The sequence below is a fragment of the Dreissena polymorpha genome, chromosome 14, assembly GCF_020536995.1.
Source record: "Dreissena polymorpha isolate Duluth1 chromosome 14, UMN_Dpol_1.0, whole genome shotgun sequence".
NCBI lineage: Eukaryota > Metazoa > Mollusca > Bivalvia > Myida > Dreissenidae > Dreissena > Dreissena polymorpha.
In genome coordinates, this window is record NC_068368.1 from 33762082 (window position 1) to 33782074 (window position 19993).

Consider the following 19993-nt stretch of genomic DNA (forward strand, 5'->3'; position numbering starts at 1 on the left):
CCGAAACTAGATCAGACCGACTTTCAGCCGTCGGGAGTTCAGCGTGCACTAGGTTGGATCCGGGGTATAACTCTTGTTTTTCCGACAGCTGCCGTTTTAGGTGCATATCCACTCACAATGTAAATAGCTCATTATACACATAATAGTCTGTATGTGACGCCGACCCTAATTAAAACCTCGGACCGCAACTAGTTTATCCCGATAGGCAGCCGACGTGAGTTCAGCCTGCACTTGTTCGCTTCCGTGGGAAAACTCTTGTTTGTCCGCAAGGGGCCCTTGAATGAGCATGCCCACTCTTAAAGGGATCCTTTCACGCTTTGGTAAATTGACAAAATTGAAAAAAGTTGTTTCAGATTCGCAAATTTTCGTTTTAGTTATGATATTTGTGAGGAAACAGTAATACTGAACATTTACCATGGTCTAATATAGCCATTATATGCATCTTTTGACGATTTTAAAACCTAAAAATTATAAAGCGTTGCAACGCGAAATGATTGAATAATTTGGAGAGTTCTGTTTTTGTCGTAAAATTTTGTGAAACTACGAAGATTGCTTATATAAGGTATAAAATACTTTAATTATATGTTCTCGGCGGAATAGCTCAGTAGGCTAAAGCGTTTTTACTTCAGGATTCTGGCAGGACTCCAGGGGTCACTGGTTCGAAACCTGGTGCGGGCAATGTTCTTTTCCTTTTTTTAAATTTATTCTTGATTTTTTACTGGAGCTTTTACCATCCAATGTTTACATTTATCGATATAAAGCATTTAATGAATAAGTTAAAAAATGCCAAAATCTGTGAAAAGGCCCCTTTAATATAAATTACGCATAATACGCTTATGTTTCAACCTATTTAATTAACTCGCTAGGTAGATTGAATAGGCTGCTCAATAGGCTTAAAGTGAATAATAGGATGTTTGTCTCCACCTATTTTATAAGAGTTCTTTAAAGCTAAATAGACTGAATAGGTTTTCTAAATAGCCTAAATATGCGGTATGTTTCAACCTATTTTATATAATTGTTAAATAGACTAAATTAGCAGGAAAGGCTGCTTAATAGGCTTAAGAGGCTAAAAAGGATGTATGTTTAATAAACTTTAAATACATGTACTTAACTTGCAATATTGGCTTTATAGGCGGAACATACTGCTAAATATGCTAATAAGAACGTATTTTTCAGCATATGTACCAAACTAGCTAAATAGGCTAAATAGGCTGAAAAGGCTGCTTAATATGGTAAATATGCTTAGTATGATGTAGTTTCCAACCTATGTACTGAACTTGTTAAATAGGCTAAATAGGCTGAAAACGCCTCTAAATTGGCTATATAGACTAAATAGGATGCATGTTTCAACCTATGTACTAGACTTGTTAAATAGGCAAATAGGCTGAACATGTTGTTAAATAGGCTAAAAAGGCTAAATAGGATTCATGTTTCAACCTATGTACTAAACTTATTAAATAGTCTAAATAGGCTTAATAGGGTGCCAAATAAGCTAAATAGGCTCATTATGATGCATGTGTCAACCTTTGTACTTAACTTGCTAAATAGGCTAAATATGCTGTAAAGGGCACTAAATAGGCTAAATAGGATGCATGTTCCAACCTACCGGTATGTACTTAACCTGTTAAATAGGCTAAATAGGCTGAAAAGGATGCCAAATAAGCTAAATAGGCTCAATATGGTGCAAGTGTAAACCTTTTTTTTGCACTTAACTTGCTAAAGAGGCTATATAGGCTGAAAAGGGTACTAAATAGGTTAAATAGGATGCCTGTGTCAAGCTATGCTTTTGTTAAAAAGCCTAAATAGGCAGAAAAAGGTGCTAAATAGGCTAAACAGGCTAAATAGGATGCATGTTTTAAACCTATGTAATAGACTTGTAAAAGGGATAAATAGGAAGAAAAGGCTGCTAAATATGCTAAAACGCCTAAATAGGATGCATATGTAAATCTATGTACTAAACTTTTTAAATAGGCTAAATAGGCTGAAAGGGTGCTAAATACGCTAGATAGGCTAAATAGGATGCATGTGTCAACCTATGTACTAAACTTGTTAAATATGCTAAATAGGCAGAAAAGGGTGCTAAATAGGCTAAATAGGATGCATTTGTCATCCTATGTAATTACCTTGTTAAAAAGGCTAAATAGGATGAAAAGGGTGTTAAATAGGCTATGCAGGCTAAATAGGATGCATGGTTCAACCCATGTTCAAAACTTGCTAAATAGGCTAAACAGGCTGGAGAGGGTGTTAATATGACAAATAGGCTGAATATGATGCATGTGTCAACGTATTAACTTAACTTGTTAAATAGGCTATATATGCTGAAAAAGTTGCTGAATTACTAAATAGGCTAAATAGAATGTATGTTTTAACCTATGTACTAACCTTGCTAAATAGGCTTAATTGGCTAAATACGGTGCTAAATAGACTAAATATGCTAAATAAGATGCATGTGTCAACCTATGTATTTAACTTGTTAAATAGGCTAAAAAGGCTGAAAAGGGTACTAATTGGTCGAAATAGGATGCATGTGTCAACCTATGTACATGTACTAAACTTGTTAACTAGGCTAAATAGGCTGAAAAGGGTCCAAAATAAGCTAAATAGGATGCATGTTTCAACCCATGTACTAAACTTGCTAAATATGCTGAAGAGGGTGCTAAATAGGCTAAATAGGAAATAGTTATGTACTTAACTTTTTAAATAGGCTAAATAGGCTGAACAGGGTGCTTAATAGGCTAAATAGGCTTAATATGATGTATGTTATAACATATGTACTAACCTTGCAAAAAAGGTTAAATAGGGTGCATGAGTCAAAAAGGCTGAATAGGGTGTTAAATAGGCTAAATAGACTTAATAGGATGAAAGTTTTAACCTATGAACTAAACTTGATTAATAGGCTAAATAGGTTTACTTCACACACGTTTCAGCCCGATAGGCAGTCGACGGCTGGTCAGCGTGCACTAGGTGGCTTCCGGGGGATAACTCTTGTTCGTCCGAAAGGGACCCTTAAAGGGGCATGCCCACTCAGAGGCAAAATGTCGCGTAATACGCTAAATAGGCTGCACCTGAATCCGATCCTAATTAAAAGTCCCGACCGAAACTAGTTCAGCCCGATAGGCAGTCGACGGCTGGTCAGCGTGCACTAGGTCGCTTCCGGGGGATAACTCTTGTTCGTCCGAAAGGGGCCCTTAAAGGGGCATTCCCACTCACAGGCACAATATCGCGTAATACGCTTAATAGGCTCCGGCCGAAACTAGTTCAGCCCTATAGGCAGTCGACGGCTGGTCAGCGTGCACTAGGTCGCATCCGGGGGATAACTCTTTTTCGTCCGAAAGGGGCCCTTTAAGGGGCATGCCCTCTCACAGGCAAAATGTCGCGTAATACGCTAAATAGGCTGCACCTAACTCCGATCCTAATTAAAAGTCCCGGCCGAAACTAGTTCAGCCCGATAGGCAGTCGACGGCTGGTCAGCGTGCACTAGGTCGCTTCCGGGGGATAACTCTTGTTCGTCCGAAAGGTGCCCTTAAAGGGGCATGACCACTCAGAGGCAAAAATGTCGCGTAATACGCTATTATAGATTGCACCTGACTCCGATCCTAAAAGTCCAGGCCGAAACTAGTTCAGCCCGATATGCAGTCGACGGCTGGTCAGCGTGCACTAGGTCGCTACCGGGGGAAAACTCTTGATCGTCCAAAAGGGCCCTTAAAGGGGCATATCCACTTACAGGAAAAATGTCGCGTAATAGCTAAATAGGCTGCACCTGACTCCGATCCTAATTAAAGTCCCGGCGAAAGTAGTTCAGCCCGATAGGCAGTCAACGGCTGGTCAGCGTGTACTAGGTCGCTTCCGGGGGATAACTCTTGATCGTCCGAAAGGGGCCCTTAAAGGGGCATGCCCACTCACAGGCAAAATGTCGCGTAATACGCTAAATAGGCTGCACCTGACTCCGATCCTAATTAAAATCCCGGCCGAAACTAGTTCAGCCAGATAGGCAGTCGACGGCTGGTCAGCGTGCACTAGGTCGCTTCCGGGGGATAACTCTTGTTCGTCCGAAAGGGGCCCTTACAAGGGCATGCCCACTCACGAGCAAAATGTCGCGTAATACGCTAAATAGGCTGCACCTGACTCCGATCCTAATTAAAAGTCCAGGCCGAAACTAGTTCAGCCCGATAGGCAGTCAACGGCTGGTCAGCGTGCACTAGGTGGCTTCCGGGGGATAACTCTTGTTCGTCCGAAAGGGGCCCTTAAAGGGGCATGCCCACTCAGAGGCAAAATGTCGCGTAATACGCTTATAGGCTGCACCTGACTCCGATCCTTATTAAAAGTCCAGGCCGAAACTAGTTCAGCCCGATATGCAATTGACGGTTGGTCAGGGTGCACTATGTCGCTTCCGGGGGATAACTCTTGTACGTCCGAAAGGGGCCCATAAAGGGGCATGCCCACTTACAGGCAAAATGTCGCGTAATACGCTAAATAGGCTGCACCTGACTCCGATCCTATTTAAAAGTCCCAGCCGAAACTAGTTCAGCCCGACAGGCAGTCAACGGCTGGTCAGCGTGCACTAGGTCGCTTTAGGGGGATAACTCTTGTTCGTCCGAAAGAGGCCCTTAAAGGGGCATGCCCACTCACAGGCAAAGTGTCGCGTAATGCGCTAAATAGGCCGCACCTGACTCCGATCCTAATTAAAAGTCCCGGCCGAAACTAGTTCAGCAAGATAGGCAGTCGACGGCTGGTCAGCGTGCACTAGGTCGCTTCCGGGGGATAACTCTTGTTCTTCCGAAATGGGCATTCCCACTCACAGGCAAAATTTCGCGTAATATCTAAATAGGCTGCACCTGACTCCGATCCTAATTAAAAGTCCCGGCGAAACTAGTTCAGCCAGATAGGCAGTCAACGGCTGGTCAGCGTGCACTAGGTCGCTTCCGGGGGATAACTCTTGATCTTCCGAAAGGGGCCCTTAAAGGGGCATGCCCACTCAGAGGCAAAATGTCGCGTAATACGCTAAATAGGCTGCACCTGACTCCGATCCTAATTAAAGTCCCGGCCGAAACTAGATCAGCCAGATAGGCAGTCGACGGCTGGTCAGCGTGCACTAGGTCGCTTCCGGGGGATAACTCTTGTTCGTCCGAAAGGGGCCCTTACAAGGGCATGCCAACTCACAAGCAAAATGTCGCGTTATACGCTAAATAGGCTGCACCTGACTCCGATCCTAATTAAAAGTCCAGGCCGAAACTAGTTCAGCCCGATAGGCAGTCAACGGCTGGTCAGCGTGCACTAGGTGGCTTCCGGGGGATAACTCTTGTTCGTCCGAAAGGGGCCCTTAAAGGGGCATGCCCACTCAGAGGCAAAATGTCGCGTAATACGCTTATAGGCTGCACCTGACTCCGATCCTTATTAAAAGTCCAGGCCGAAACTAGTTCAGCCCGATATGCAGTTGACGGTTGGTCAGCGTGCACTATGTCGCTTCCGGGGGATAACTCTTGTTCGTCCGAAAGGGGCCCTTAAAGGGGCATGCCCGTTCACTCGGAAATGACGCATACGAGAAATAGCTGAATAGGCTGCATGCACGGGGCCGACCCTAATTAAAAGTCCCGGTCGAAACTAGTACAGCCCAATAGGCCGTCGACGGCTGGTCAGCGTGCACTTCGTCGCTTCCAGGGGATAAATAGGCTGAATAGGATGTGTATGTCTTCGTATGTACTAAACTTGCTAAATAGGCTAAAAAGGCTGTTAAATAGGCTAAATAGGCTAAATAGGATGTATGTTTTGACCTATGTACTAAAATTTCTAAAAAGGCTAAAAAGGCTGATGAGGCTGTTAAATAGGTTAAATAGGATGTATATTTCAACCTATGTACTAAATAGGCTAAATAGGCTAAATGGGCTAAATAGGCTAACTTCACACACGTAAGGTTACGGTGTAGTATCGATGGGTACTAGAGGTTTCGGTAAATAACAAGTCCGGTAAATTGAATTTATATAGTTAGTGTTGTGGAGGTTTCGGTAAAATGGATCTTTATAGGGGTAAACCTACAATGAGGTGTTAATGACACCGTGTATTGTGTTACATCATGGGCATATATTTGCAAACAAGTCAGGTCAAGTAATATTTATTTATAAAGTCGGGTACTTCACAACATAACACAAGCTCTGGAGAGCTTTTAAAGCCGACTTACAAATAACATTGCATGATAACAGCATGACATAAAGCACACACAATGAAACATAATTATAACAATCCTGTAGTTTAGAACAACAGAGAATATGTGTATGAATAAAGTATTACTTTAAAAGACTAGAGGTAACTTCATATTACTTTAAAAGACTAGCGTTTACATGTACTTTAAACTATCAGACAAATTTAGTACTACAGAGCTTAGTAATGAATAAATAAATATTGAACAAAGCATACAAACATGAAATGACAAACATCACAATGAAAAGCATTACATTTAGGAAAACCAAGGAACATAAAAACACATTTAACATAACAATACACCCCAGTACATATAGAAACATATATTAAACAAGCTAAAAACATAAGATAACAGCTAAAAAATAACATAGAACACACAATTCAAAATCTATATATTAGTATCATTAACAAAAATCACAGCTTAAACGATGTTGTATAGTTTTAAGATTTATGACTTTATATTTCGTATAAAAGTATCGGGTATACTAATGAATGGAGTGAATATTTCTTCAAATAAAAGTCACTTATATAAATGGTTGATACAGATTACCAATATTAGCCTGGCATCGAGTTTTATTAATGAATATATTTAAGTACATTTAAGATGAAAGTATTAGTATCAGTAATGGAGTCGATTTTAATCGATTGAAGCGCACCTCACTAAGAAAACTGTGTTGGTATCATACCACTCGCGCAAAACGAAAACAAATGCTCATGGTTAACGAGTGCCGAGTTTATGTTGTCCAGCTGAAAAGTTCACCTACTTTGAGATGTCAAATAATTTAAAATCAATTTAACATTCCTAAACTGTCTTTAGCTTACATTTCGCACACGTTTAACTTAACGCAGACATTACGTGTATCTATAAATAACTAGGAAACACTTAATCTTTTTACCAGTCAAATCGAAACTTGTATTTGTTTTATTTTAACAGTTGTTTCAAACCGTGAGTATTGTTTATGTTAAATGTTATGTCCTGCATCTATTAAATACCATACAATCGATAACGTTTTGCATTTATGTGAATAATGTCCTGACTATATTCATTTATGTGAATTACGTCGTGACGTTATTCATATTGAAAGTAGGTTGTCATTGATTTTCACCCGGGAATTAAAGTGTATATATAAAGGGAGCGCATAAAAACTTTTTATCATATAAATAAATACAGTCTAATGCGTTTATCTACACTTGTTCTATGCAAATGAACAGGGAATGATTTAAAGTAAACGAGACAGGATGTTATAAAAAAATATTATTTACAATTTTGCGCAGATTAATTTATTTAGAAATAAAGATACATTCAGGTATAACCCAGTCAGATAAGTTGGCCTTCAGTTTTTATTATGTAGTATATAAAAATTTCTCAAGTAGTCTGTGAAGTATCTTTTATCAAGGTGTTAGGTAACATAAGGTATTTTGTTCAAACTTCCGTCTCGTTATTAAAGGTTGTGGATTACTGATTACCAAATCACATATTTTTTTCCTTATTGTTATCGCGCGTCAGTAAGAAAATGAAATATTTAAAGGTCTGTCAAAATTAAACCCAAAGAGTTTAGAAATTATAAATGATGCAAGTATTGACATAATAATAAGGTTTAATGTTTTTCGTCAAACTATGTCAAACAGTTGGCAATACAATATTACGTTTGATTGAAGTGTATAAATAACCTTTAACACTGTGCAATCGAAAATTCGATCAAAATAACAGTGTGCTCTAGTAAACAGACACGTTTAAAGTTTACGTCTAATCGAATGAATGTCATTTTATGAATGTCCTCATTTTTTGTTATTCCAATTTAAATAAGCGTTTTGTGCAGAATAATCCCTTAAACACGTTAATAAAAACATACAAACACGTTGCACTTCATTTTGTAGTGAGTGACAAACCATTACACATGCAACGATGGTAAGGTGGCCGGGCTGATATAAGAATAAGGTGGATTCCAGCCTTTCAATTCCCATACGTTACGAGCCCTTATATAAATTCGTATGATTAATGTACTTTGTGGTAACTAGTACTACAAAATTAGGACTGATTCAGCGTGCAACGATGGCATTTTGATAATAACACATCGAATTATTGTAATGTTATATACAACATCAGCGGTCTACAAGTATGATTGAACAAAGACGTCGAACAATATTAAACTATTTACCCGTGCAGACGAATAGGACGAATATTCATTAAGGTAATGTCTAGACAGTAAACACGAATGAAACATGAAACCACATCGAGCTGCAACAAATGTTCAGAACGGACGGACAAAACGACGTTAATGTATCATAAATGATCTTTGTTTATTACTATATGTATCAACGCACAGATTTAAGATTCTTTTCATTACATCGTCAAAAATTAATTAAAACAAATCAAGATATCTTTGTTTAAGCATATTAAATTATAAAATAGTTTGTTATCTTGTTTGGTTAATACAAAAGGGTTCGGTAAATTTAATTATTTCCAGTTCCATCTCGAAATAAAAAATCTATATTTCGAAAATTCTAGACAGCACCTCTAAAATGCGTAGACATGAACCAAAACTTCAAATAAAATGCAAACCAGTGTTGCTCAAAAGGCAATGCTTATGGAAACATTAATTTTAACGTATATAACTGACTTAGAAGTTATTGAGAGTATTATTTATTTACACAATAAAAATGCGTCCACATAATTTTGTTGAAATAGCAAATATACATATCTTTGACTGGTATTATATGCATAATCTACTCGCTGTCATTGACACTAAACTATTCCATATAAGGTTTGTTTGTCCAAATAACGAACCCGGTAGTTCAAATTACACTAAAATATCAGCAACAAGTTAAATTGGCAGAAAGTTGATCCCACATGAGACAAAGTCCTTTGTTTTCAAACAAATGTTATTCAGAACAAAATTGCAGTTTGAAACAGTTACTATAATCAAAGTGAATATTGGCACACTATTAGAATGACCATATATAGTTTGTGAAAAAGTGATACACTAGAAAAAGTATGATTGTCTAAAACACCATTCATGAGCAATGGCTTTATGCATTTTCATACCACATTGATAATGAAGTTACTTGAGTGCGAAATACTGCATGACTATTGCGCGATTCTAGTTTCTGCAATCGTGTAAAAGTTGAACGCGATTTATAATCTTTTTTACAGCTTTCGTATTAGTTTTTAAAACTGATTTCACTGTAAAAACCTTAATTTATATACTAAGATTACAATTTTTAACCTGAAAAAAGCTCAGGACAAATCTCAAGTTGAACTCTATTTAATGTTCAATTTTAAACGTACGTTCGACGGGAAAACCCAGATGTTAATGCTGGCGCGTACATTTATTTGGCTCATTTAAATAATCTGGACTCCCGCGGTTATTACATTTTTGTGATGCCGTGAATAACACGAATCTAAATGTCACAATATTACCGTTTATGCTTATAAAAAACAAACTTATGCTTTTAGTTTGACCATAGATATTATGAACGTGTGTGGTGATGAATCGCAGTGTGAGGGGATGAGTGAAGGAAGAGTATCGCTGAAAGGCCTTCAAAGTGGGGTATTGGTCGAGCCAGAAGAAATATCCAAAGTGTTACCAAACATCGCAACTAAAGCGGTTCATCCGTCGGACGATTTTCATATTGCTACAAGCACGGAAGCTTGTGTTGCTTCAGCAAGGGCACCTTCTAATAGTTCTGAAATTTCCTCAAACGAATATGAAACAGATTATGCAAACATTACTGTTGTAAAACAGCAGTTACCAACAACACCCCAGCAACCGCTCCGTGAGCAAATTCAACAGTTGGTTTGTAGACAACATACAAACTTTCCGACCTTCAACAATTTGTCTTCACTCACGCACACAAACTTATGCGGAACATCAATTCCCAAGTATCCTACTTTTTCTACGGTTCCCCAAAGATTAAAGTCTTTTGGAGACGTTTTTCTCGCAGTGTCAACACAACTTCTGAGCGTTGCTGGATTTTTCTTGGTACAGAATGGAGGCGAAGATGCTACAAGATGTTACCATTGTGGAATCGGTAAGAACCGTTCGTTCATGTTTCATAATAGTTTAATGAATAAACAAGTGTTCACTTCTAGAGTTTTTCGCCAAGCAAACCGAGGAAAATTCATGACATGTATACATTTATTTGAAATTGAAACATAGACAATCGAGCCAAAATGAAAATACAAATATTTAGCGTTCACAATAGCGTTGGCATAAACGTGAGGAATATAATCTGGATTGTACGGGAAGGAAATATATTGCTCTTTATGAGACAAAACTGATAAAACGGTATTTTTGATACGTGTCGTTTCGTTTAATTTTGCAATGCAACGAAAAATCAGTATAGTCGTTAAAGTTCATATTGTATCACATTAATAAAACATTTTGAGATGATATTGAACATAAAAATAAAAAGAAGCATTTTAATAATTATTGCTGAAATGTTTGTCCAAGACGAAGAAACAAGTGTGAGAATATAGATACAGTATGTCTGGGTCTGCTACGTCGAATTTTCTTAACAGACATATTGACACAAGATTTATTAAGTATTCGTAAGTTTTATTTTACAATAAACGAATTTATTTTAAGCTTTATATAATTATAAACGAAGACTATCGATATAATATGAGTTTGGTTTCCAGGGTTACGCCATTGGAGTCCAGAAGATGACCCTTGGGTTGAGCATGCGCGTTTCTCTCCAAAGTGTGATTACTTGCTCAGTGCGAAGGGACAAGAATTTGTGAACTTAATACAGTTGGCGGTTCAGTATTCATCTTATGTAAGTATTTAAGAATTAGCGAACATAACTAAACCAATCTAACACAAAAGGCCCCGTATTGATCAACACATCATTCCTTTATCTTTCATACACGAATGCGTATAAAATAAATTTGTGATATGAAAACTAATTCGAAGAAATATTTTACATTTCATCTATCAATAATGTATGTATCTATAAATGTTTTAAGTGTGGAATTTACGGTAAAATAGCATCCTAGTAAATAACGTATTTTTTTCTTACAGCCTGCAAATGCTACGTCAAATAAATTGAACCAAACGTCATCGACGAATATGTCTACTTTAACTTCTTCATCAGGTAAGAACTCTGATTCAAATTGTATGCTTGCTAACGAAATGGGCGTGAATATTGACATAACTAAGGTCTAAAGACATCAATGTGACGAGACGCTGAAAGAGCAAATAGGAATAGAGCAAAGCACAAAGCACACAATTCAAAAGCACGTTGTCTTCATATTTTTTCTTAAAACAATCACAATAAGATTTCGGCTAAAACAAGACTATTTCTTTTGTTTACATAAATGTTACAACTAAAACAAGCTTTATTTAACATTTGGTAACAAAGCAAATACGAAGAATTGTCAAACAGACTATGGATGACACGACACCTTTGCAAATAGATCAAATCTTATTGCAGAGCATAGCATTTCGAAAACTGAAGTGAGAGAGAATGCTGCATTACACACCATCATGAAGTGTATGTACTGTAGCCATAAGGAGGTATCCCTTGTTTTCCTCCCATGTGGACACCTCATCTCATGCGATGGGTGTGGCAAGGAGCAACGGAATTGCAGAATGTGTGGCTCCAACATTAAAGGCACAGTGCGCACTTTCCGGGCATAAGAACACGGAGAAGTTATAATACAAAATATCATCTTCAGCCTTTGACTTATTACTGTTAATAAACCCTCAATATGGCCACCATAATGCATTTCCACATACAAATGCGGGATATAAACCAGTTTTAACATGTTTGTGACATGAGGACTTTGCAACATTATGTTCACTGATATGTATATACGCGAGTATTCTGTGCATATACACATGCACACATGTATACTGTATTTTGACAAACCAATTAAAATACATAGTTTCTGCCAATTATCGCATTCTTAATGTCAAATGTGGGTATGCATATTATTACTGGTTTTCGTTTCTTTTTATGTTTAATGTGTATGAATCGGCTATCGTAGCATGTTATTTAAGACATAAAACCAAATAACACAATAAATTAAAACACCTTCGAGTTTGATTTTTATGTATTATTATATTCATAAAATTGACTTTTCACAAAGTGTGATGTTTTAAAAAGTTCATATGAACGTAATACGCTGCAAATTGCAACGGTAAAATAAGCCTTAAGATGTTACATTTTGGATCAAGTAATTAATCTAAAATAAAGTAAAAACATTTTACATATTATGTTTTACATTATTATATTTACATATTCTAAATGCTCATATGTATTAGAAATGTTTGTGTTAATGTTTTTAGTATATTGCATTTGTTCTTTAAATATAACAGTGTGTTAGCTAAATTTTTATGTACAGTTTTTGTAAAAATGGGCCATGTATAGACCATTTTATTTCATTTAAAAAAATAGAAAAAGAATACAAATAAATAAAATGAAGCGGGATGACATCTACAGCGCTTTTCATATAGGCGTATACTTTTTTGATTGTAAAAATGAAAATTAAATAATATATGGGTTAAAAGCTTGACATTGTTGGGAAGGTATTTAAGCATTGTGCGTGTTTTTGTTGCTCGTAGAGTTGTGTTTAATCGGCCATCTGATACTAAATTGTATGCATCAAAATACCACTTGGCTGTTATTCATGGCAGCACTGTTTGATTTACAGTACTAAACATAACCTAAATTTTTATTTTGTATGAAGGTAGCAGCTTTGATTTACTTCATCGCATTAGCTTATCACTTGCAGTGACGGTACTATAAATAGAAAAGCTAAGTGATAAGATTTTCTAAGCATCACTAAATTCATAGCAAACCATAGTCGGAATATTCATTCAACAAAAATCCCTTTAGTTCTTATATCAAGATTTGTCAGGAACACTTTAAAACTCCCAGTCCTCTTACGAAAAGTTTCGATTTTCATTGATCCGGCAATGAAAAAAAAACCACTATTAACATTCTGTTTATAAAGAAACATCACTAACACATCACTAACGAGCTCTGATTATAGATATGTAACGTGATCTCAATTGACCCTGATTGAAAAATGTTGCCGGTTAATTTTAATACTCATTTGTAGACGTTTTAATTATAAGCGTAATGCAATTACAAAAGAATAGTGAACATATCAAAGATTATTGGATAAACAAGGTCAAAATAACGACACGTGTTCAAATATTGAGTACACTGTTCTTTAAACACAAGGACACACTTGTATGTGATATTGCTCTACATGATTAAAATCACAACCACGCGAATGCCGATGTAAACAGAGACCAACGAAATTGATTTACTTAGACTATTTATAACATGCGTCCGTAATGAATGCCACTAGGTCAAGTGCGCGTAGGACCCTAGTTGGATATACATGTTATCTGTATTATATGTTAACATTACATTCAAGTACATAAATATATTATTTAAATGCAAACTTGTATTGAAATGATTTAAGCCATTGTTTGTTCATGTTTATGTCGTCAATCTTGCTACATAGAGTGAGCTACTATTAACCAAAGTGGCATACATAATTATCATGTTATAATTATCTGAACACCAATATAAACATATCTTTCGTCTAGGCATGGGTGTGATAAAAGTTTATAGCATTACTTACTTTATATATTATTTTCATGATACAAATTAGTCAAAGTCCTTTTAACATTAAATACTGCAACACAGTTAAGTAAATATTTCGACGAACCTATGATAATAAAAGTGAGATATTCTTATATAGATAATTTCGGTCTTGTAGGAAATGATCTTCTGCTGATGGTTTTTAGTGCATTTAAATGTATTTTGTATCGAATACTGTGCCCTGTATCCCCATCTCTAATGGGATTAAATACATGTTATATAAACTTGTGCTAGTAGGGTGTATACATATGCTTTACGGGATTTGCTTTGCACACGTTAATTAAAGACCGGTGACTTTAAATGTATGTGCCTTACCCCAAAGCGACATTAATAATTAACTTGCTCGCAAATTTATTTCTCTCACACAATCGGTCAAAGTTACGTGGACGGAATACGTTTGCATTTCATTCCAGAATAACACGCAAAGGAATACCAATTTATTATGTAACACGTTGTGCTCTACTGCATGTACTAGGCGGCTCTGAAAACACTTTATTGATGACTCCTAGTCTGGAATCCCTTACAAAAATGAATATAGTTTGATGTTTACACATCTTAAATAATCAATTGGTAGTCCAATACATAGCTTCTAATAATATGCGAATGCACTCAGTTGTTGTTTCAAAATCGCGCTTTGAAGCTTTGAAAACAAAAACGTGATTTCAAACACGCGACTCTTATGAATAACAATCATATGCTAACTGAATGGGATTTTTGCCTTCAAAACATGCACAATTGCAAGAACAATAACAAAGTGCGTAAGACAATGAGATCTTAAACGGGGACAATTGCAGAAATTATATGACTTACACGCAATAAGTTTTGCAATAACATTTTTCGATTTTCTTAAATCTGCGAGAGTCGTAAATCATAGCTTGTGCACTGAACATGCGTGCAGTTCAGAAAAAAGCCGTATATTCATCGCTATTGAAAATTGGCAAACATAGTTTTTTGCATAGCCAAAACACGCTAGAAGACTACTCCATACTTAATTTGTACGAATCATCGTTTTAATAATCCTATAATTGAAATTATTTACTTTGATACAACAAAAATCAAAACGAAGAACGCCAGTTTTACGACTCCACCAGTATTGCAAAATAATTATATTAACGGATGACAAAACTTAATATTTGTGCTGAATACTTTTCACACCGAGGTCTATAGGGTAGACATGACTGCTTCCGCTAGGTACTCCAAGCGTCCTGTTACCGATCTTGATTTTAGCCATACCAGATTTGAGTATATATATATATATATATATATATATATATATATATATATATATATATATATAGTCATTACAGAGTTTGAGTCCACGTTGGTAGGTCTGATAACACAATTTGAAGACGCTCCTTGGTCATGTTGTCCTTTTTTGACCAATATAATGATCAAAATAATTAGACCAAGTGAAAAACTGAATTGTGCAATGCTATACACATGTATAAGCTGAATACAACCCTTGGCATATTAATGAAGGAACTTCCATGATTCACTTCTTTTATTTTAAATGATATTTTGGTAACGCACCGGCAACACACGGTGATATAAAAATGCAGAATTAAACACATATAGCAAAATCTACAACTCACGCCACTATCATCAGACGGATGATGACAGTTTCAAATTTATCTGTTATATGTTAAAAGTCCATGCAACAGCAGATGATCGAAATCCCCATGTATGTATTCAGTTGAGATATCATCCAACTAGTGAGATTTCTACATGTACTGTTATAAAGATATCGAAACTATTTTTTACAACAGTAGTACATATAATTCAAATTTACGTAATACATTAATCATCCGTAATTATCGGTTTATATGACATATATTTATACTATCATCAGACGGATGATGACAGTTTCAATTATATCTGTTATATATTAAAAGTCCATTCAAAAGCAGAGCTTGATGACTACATGATCGAAATCCCCATGTATGTATTCAGTTGAGATATCATCTAACTCGTGTATGTATGATATAAACGCTTGAACATGTACTGTAATAAATATATCGAAACTATTTTTTACAACAGTAGTACACACTCTCATATAATTCAAATGTACGTCAGACATTCATCATCCGTAATTATCGGTTTATATGACATATATTTAGAGCGAATATGTACCGTATGGTCGCAAATAACGGACCACTTACTAATTGTCGTCCAATGTATTTATTTAAAAAATCTTGTTCGCACGTTAATAGCTTAATAGATTAATTCAACAAATTTATTACAATTTTACTAATTTAGAGCTGCTAAAATTTAAGAAATTATTTTAATCTTCCCCATCACCGAAACGTTGATTCCCTTAAAGAAACGCTTGACCTCAGTGTGTTCTAAAGGGTCATGGCAAAACATTTTGTTATACTTTAGATCGATGAACACAAAGTGAATGAGCAAAATCAAACATATGTATTTATTAAAATTTTTTTTCATATTTAAGGGACAATGATGGACTCAACATTCAAAACATGAATAATGATTAAAACACATTTCTCACCGCTCGCGCAATATACATAATTTTCTGTATATTTGATACGGCATATTTTAAAAAGGAAAACTATCAGGGGCAAATTAAAAAGTTCAAATTGAAACAACCTTTCTAAACGGTGGAAAAATTCTATAAAATATAAAAAAGCTCAAAAAGAGAGCTTCTTATATAAAAAAGAGTGTGTTAGTATTCATAGAAACGCGTTAAATTAATGCATGTAGTAATTTACGATGGTGACGATGTATGATTTTATAAAGGCTTATTATTATGATCTCTTAAACGTTTCGTTTAGTAAAATATGGCGACAAAAGTATTGTTCATGAGGTTTGAGTAATGTGTTTAAGTATGTTGCGTATATGTGTGTTGTTTGTCGTGCTTTTGTACTGTGTTACACTGTCGTGTAATTTTTTATGTTTTATTTATTACATGAATACACACGTTTCAATACTAAATATGCATGCAAAATATGTACATTGCTAAACATGACTAAATCTTAACACATTTGACTGTCATCAAATAATGTTTGACTTATTATTTTGTACGGTCGCATAGAGATTACAATGACTCCTCTTTTTTAAATTGCGAACCTCTTATTTTCTATCTCGTGGCCTCGAGTTAGCTATGTCGTGGCCTCGAGTTACTAAGTCGAGGCCACGAGATACAAAAACGAGGAATGCGAAACTAAATAATAGAGGAGATCAAATAAAAAAGAGCGGTGCAGTAAATAAAAGAAGGGTGCATTAAACAAATGAGGAGATAATTTTAGCTATATCGTGACCACGAGTTAGTCAGCCAATCAAATTTTGCGTTATATGTGCAAATATTCTGTACTCATATATACAGCTTGAACGACCATTGGGGACAATTTGATGGATGACTTACTCGTGGCCACGAGTTATCTCAGTCGGGATCAAGAGATAGTTAAAATGCTAACCTCTTTTGTTGATGATTACTTCCCTTTGTATAAATATCACCATGAACGACCATGTGGAACAATTTGATTGGCTGACTAACTCGAGGCCACGAGTTAGCTAAGTCGGGATCTCGAGATAGCTTAAATTATCTCCTCTTTTGTTTAATGCACCCTTGCCTTATTTACTGCACAGCTCTTTTTTAATTGCACCCCACTTTTATTTAGTTTTGCACTCCTCTTGTTTCTATCTCGTGGCCACGTTATAGCTACCTCGTGGCCACGAGTGAGTAAGTCGTGGACTCGAGTTACTAAGTCGAGGCCACGAGATAGAAAACAGAGGAGTGCATTTAAAAAAAGGACGCAATGCCACCTCTATGCCACCGTAGTTTTGCTTTTTGTTCTGTTAAATGTTAATATTTTTGGTCATTTATATAGACAAATCATAAAGCAACCTAACGTAAAGTGGTTGTAACGTTATTTTTATTTATACAAAAAGAAACGTCCTTAAAACAATTTACGTTGATGCAATTATTTTTCTTACTTGAAATATACAGGACAAGGATCGGATGGCAGATTTTTGCCCTCTGCTAGAAGTGAGCATTCTCGAACACCATATTTGTCGGACACTAAAACTCATAATGTGTTTTGGGTTTATTCCATCATTATTAATATCCTAACCACTAATAACCTAATAGCGCGATGTAAACATCAGCATTTTCTTAATTTATTCTTGATTTTGCTCATGGGCCGATACATTTAATGGCTTCTACGAAATACAGGTCCTTGTTTTTGGAGTATTTTACAGTAGGTTATTAATATTGTATTTTCTCGTTAGATATTAGTTGATTCAAAAAAGAATAAGCCTAGTGGCAGATTTCGGATAGGACTTTGAATGGGTCTTGCACCATAGATCTTTATAAACATTGTTTGAAGTTCCTTAAAACAGGAATATCTGTAAAATTACAATATGGTAATGAAGATAAGTACACAAACTTTTTCGCGAGTGTGAGCATATACCAATACATACAATGAGAGTACACTTAAAATCCGTTTATGGTATCTATTAAGTTGACGAAAGTAGTACAATACATAACATTAATTCTAAAACGAGTTATCTTTCTTTTTTTCCATGAATAAGTGTCAGATGAGATATGTTTGCAATTGAAACCGGAAGGCATGACGGTAAAGTTTAGAATTAACTTAAAGTATTGTTTATTCAATACGATTGTGAGCAAAAAATCGTATTTAATAGCTCTTATGCAACGCTAACTTTAAGCCGACATCCTTTCTTAATCGATACGTTTCTTCGGGTCTTAAAATATGGTAAACCGTTCAATGATTAATGTATTTATAAATATTTTATGAAGTAAGAATATCACACATTCATCGTGCAGAATACACTGAAATGTTTGAATGATATTCAATATTGGTTGAATCAATATATATATTACCAATTGTCGCACTAGCACACAAATAATGTATGTTTTATTGAAAACATACATATTTTATGTGTAGACATTTGAGCTATGTCATAACATGTCTCATTTACAAACAAACTATTTTAAGTAATATCTTCCTCAACATAGAGTTACACAATCGAGTATAAAACATAAAAAATAACCAATAAGTTATATCAACACATCTACGATAAAGTTAATAGCTGTCAGATATATCTATCTTTAAACAGTGTAATTGTGGAACGCATCATTAGTAACATACTGATGTGTACCAAGCGTATGGTCAGCAGTTGATGTACTGAATAACAAGTCAAGTATTTTGTAAAACATCTGTTGCGTCGTCACAAATCGCTATTTTTAATGATAACGTATAAATGGATGAACATGCATTTTAAGCGATAAATAAATAGTGAACGGAAATCGTAAAACCAATCAATTTTATATACAACTTAAATGCTGATCCTCAACAAAGCTGTATACTACAATGATAATGTAACACAATACTAGTATCGATGCAATTTCCATTCATTTAACTATGTTTTAATTGTCATAAATATTAACATATTTACAATACTGATACCTAATACTATATTTCAACCAGCAATTTGTAACCTGAAACGTTCTTTGTGAGTCAACTTTATAATGGATACGGATACGGCCAAACAACTATTTATCACTCTTACAAAATTGCGCTTAAAGTACCCAACGCCTTATGCAAATAGGTAGTAAAGGGATGTGTTCACAGTTTTGTTAAATAGCTATGTTCTTATATTTTAGGTTTTTACACATTCAACATCTGAATGTCTGCAACACATTCGAATACTCAAAAAACACGTTTAACTAAGAATATTTGTAAACAAAAAATACCGATACGTTTAATAATAAACAAACATAGAAATCAAAATGAACACATGTAGACCATTAGATTTTGCCTCTAAAGGTTATAAATTAGCTCATTGGTGAGGTGACACTTGTTTATAGCATTTTTAAACATTTGCTTTAAAACAAGCCTTGGATTATTACTCATATGATAGTTTTATTATTAAATATTTTAAGCCGTTTACCGCAAATTGGATAGTTTATAAATATCCCATAAATAAAATATATTAGTGATATTTTCATCTTACATCATATGTTGTAATTTCAAGAGTGCATCTCTTAATGCACGGAAAAAATAACATCATTATAAACATTTCCAAAAAAACAAAACAAAACTAGAGATGTTGCCTAATGTGGCGAATACGAATCAGCGCCGCATATCGTACTCAGTATTGACAATTATAATATAACAACTGGGGTGATATCTCA

General features: G+C 35.4%; 3 protein-coding genes across 3 annotated transcripts in view; 2 read left to right on the top strand and 1 right to left on the bottom strand.

Moving 5' to 3' along the window:
• Window positions 1-19993, bottom strand: part of LOC127858238 (cholecystokinin receptor type A-like) — a 309809-nt gene that overhangs the window by 206672 nt on the left and 83144 nt on the right. The window lies entirely within an intron of this gene.
• The window catches only part of LOC127858239 (D(2) dopamine receptor-like), a 146572-nt gene that overhangs the window by 121632 nt on the left and 4947 nt on the right, over window positions 1-19993 (top strand). The window lies entirely within an intron of this gene.
• Window positions 7062-12240, top strand: LOC127858247 (death-associated inhibitor of apoptosis 2-like). Its single transcript, XM_052395237.1, has 5 exons — window positions 7062-7141; window positions 9653-10227; window positions 10838-10974; window positions 11220-11292; window positions 11632-12240. Exons 2-5 carry the CDS (start codon window positions 9669-9671, stop codon window positions 11835-11837), a joined length of 975 nt encoding a protein of 324 aa, XP_052251197.1. The 5' UTR covers window positions 7062-7141; window positions 9653-9668; the 3' UTR covers window positions 11838-12240.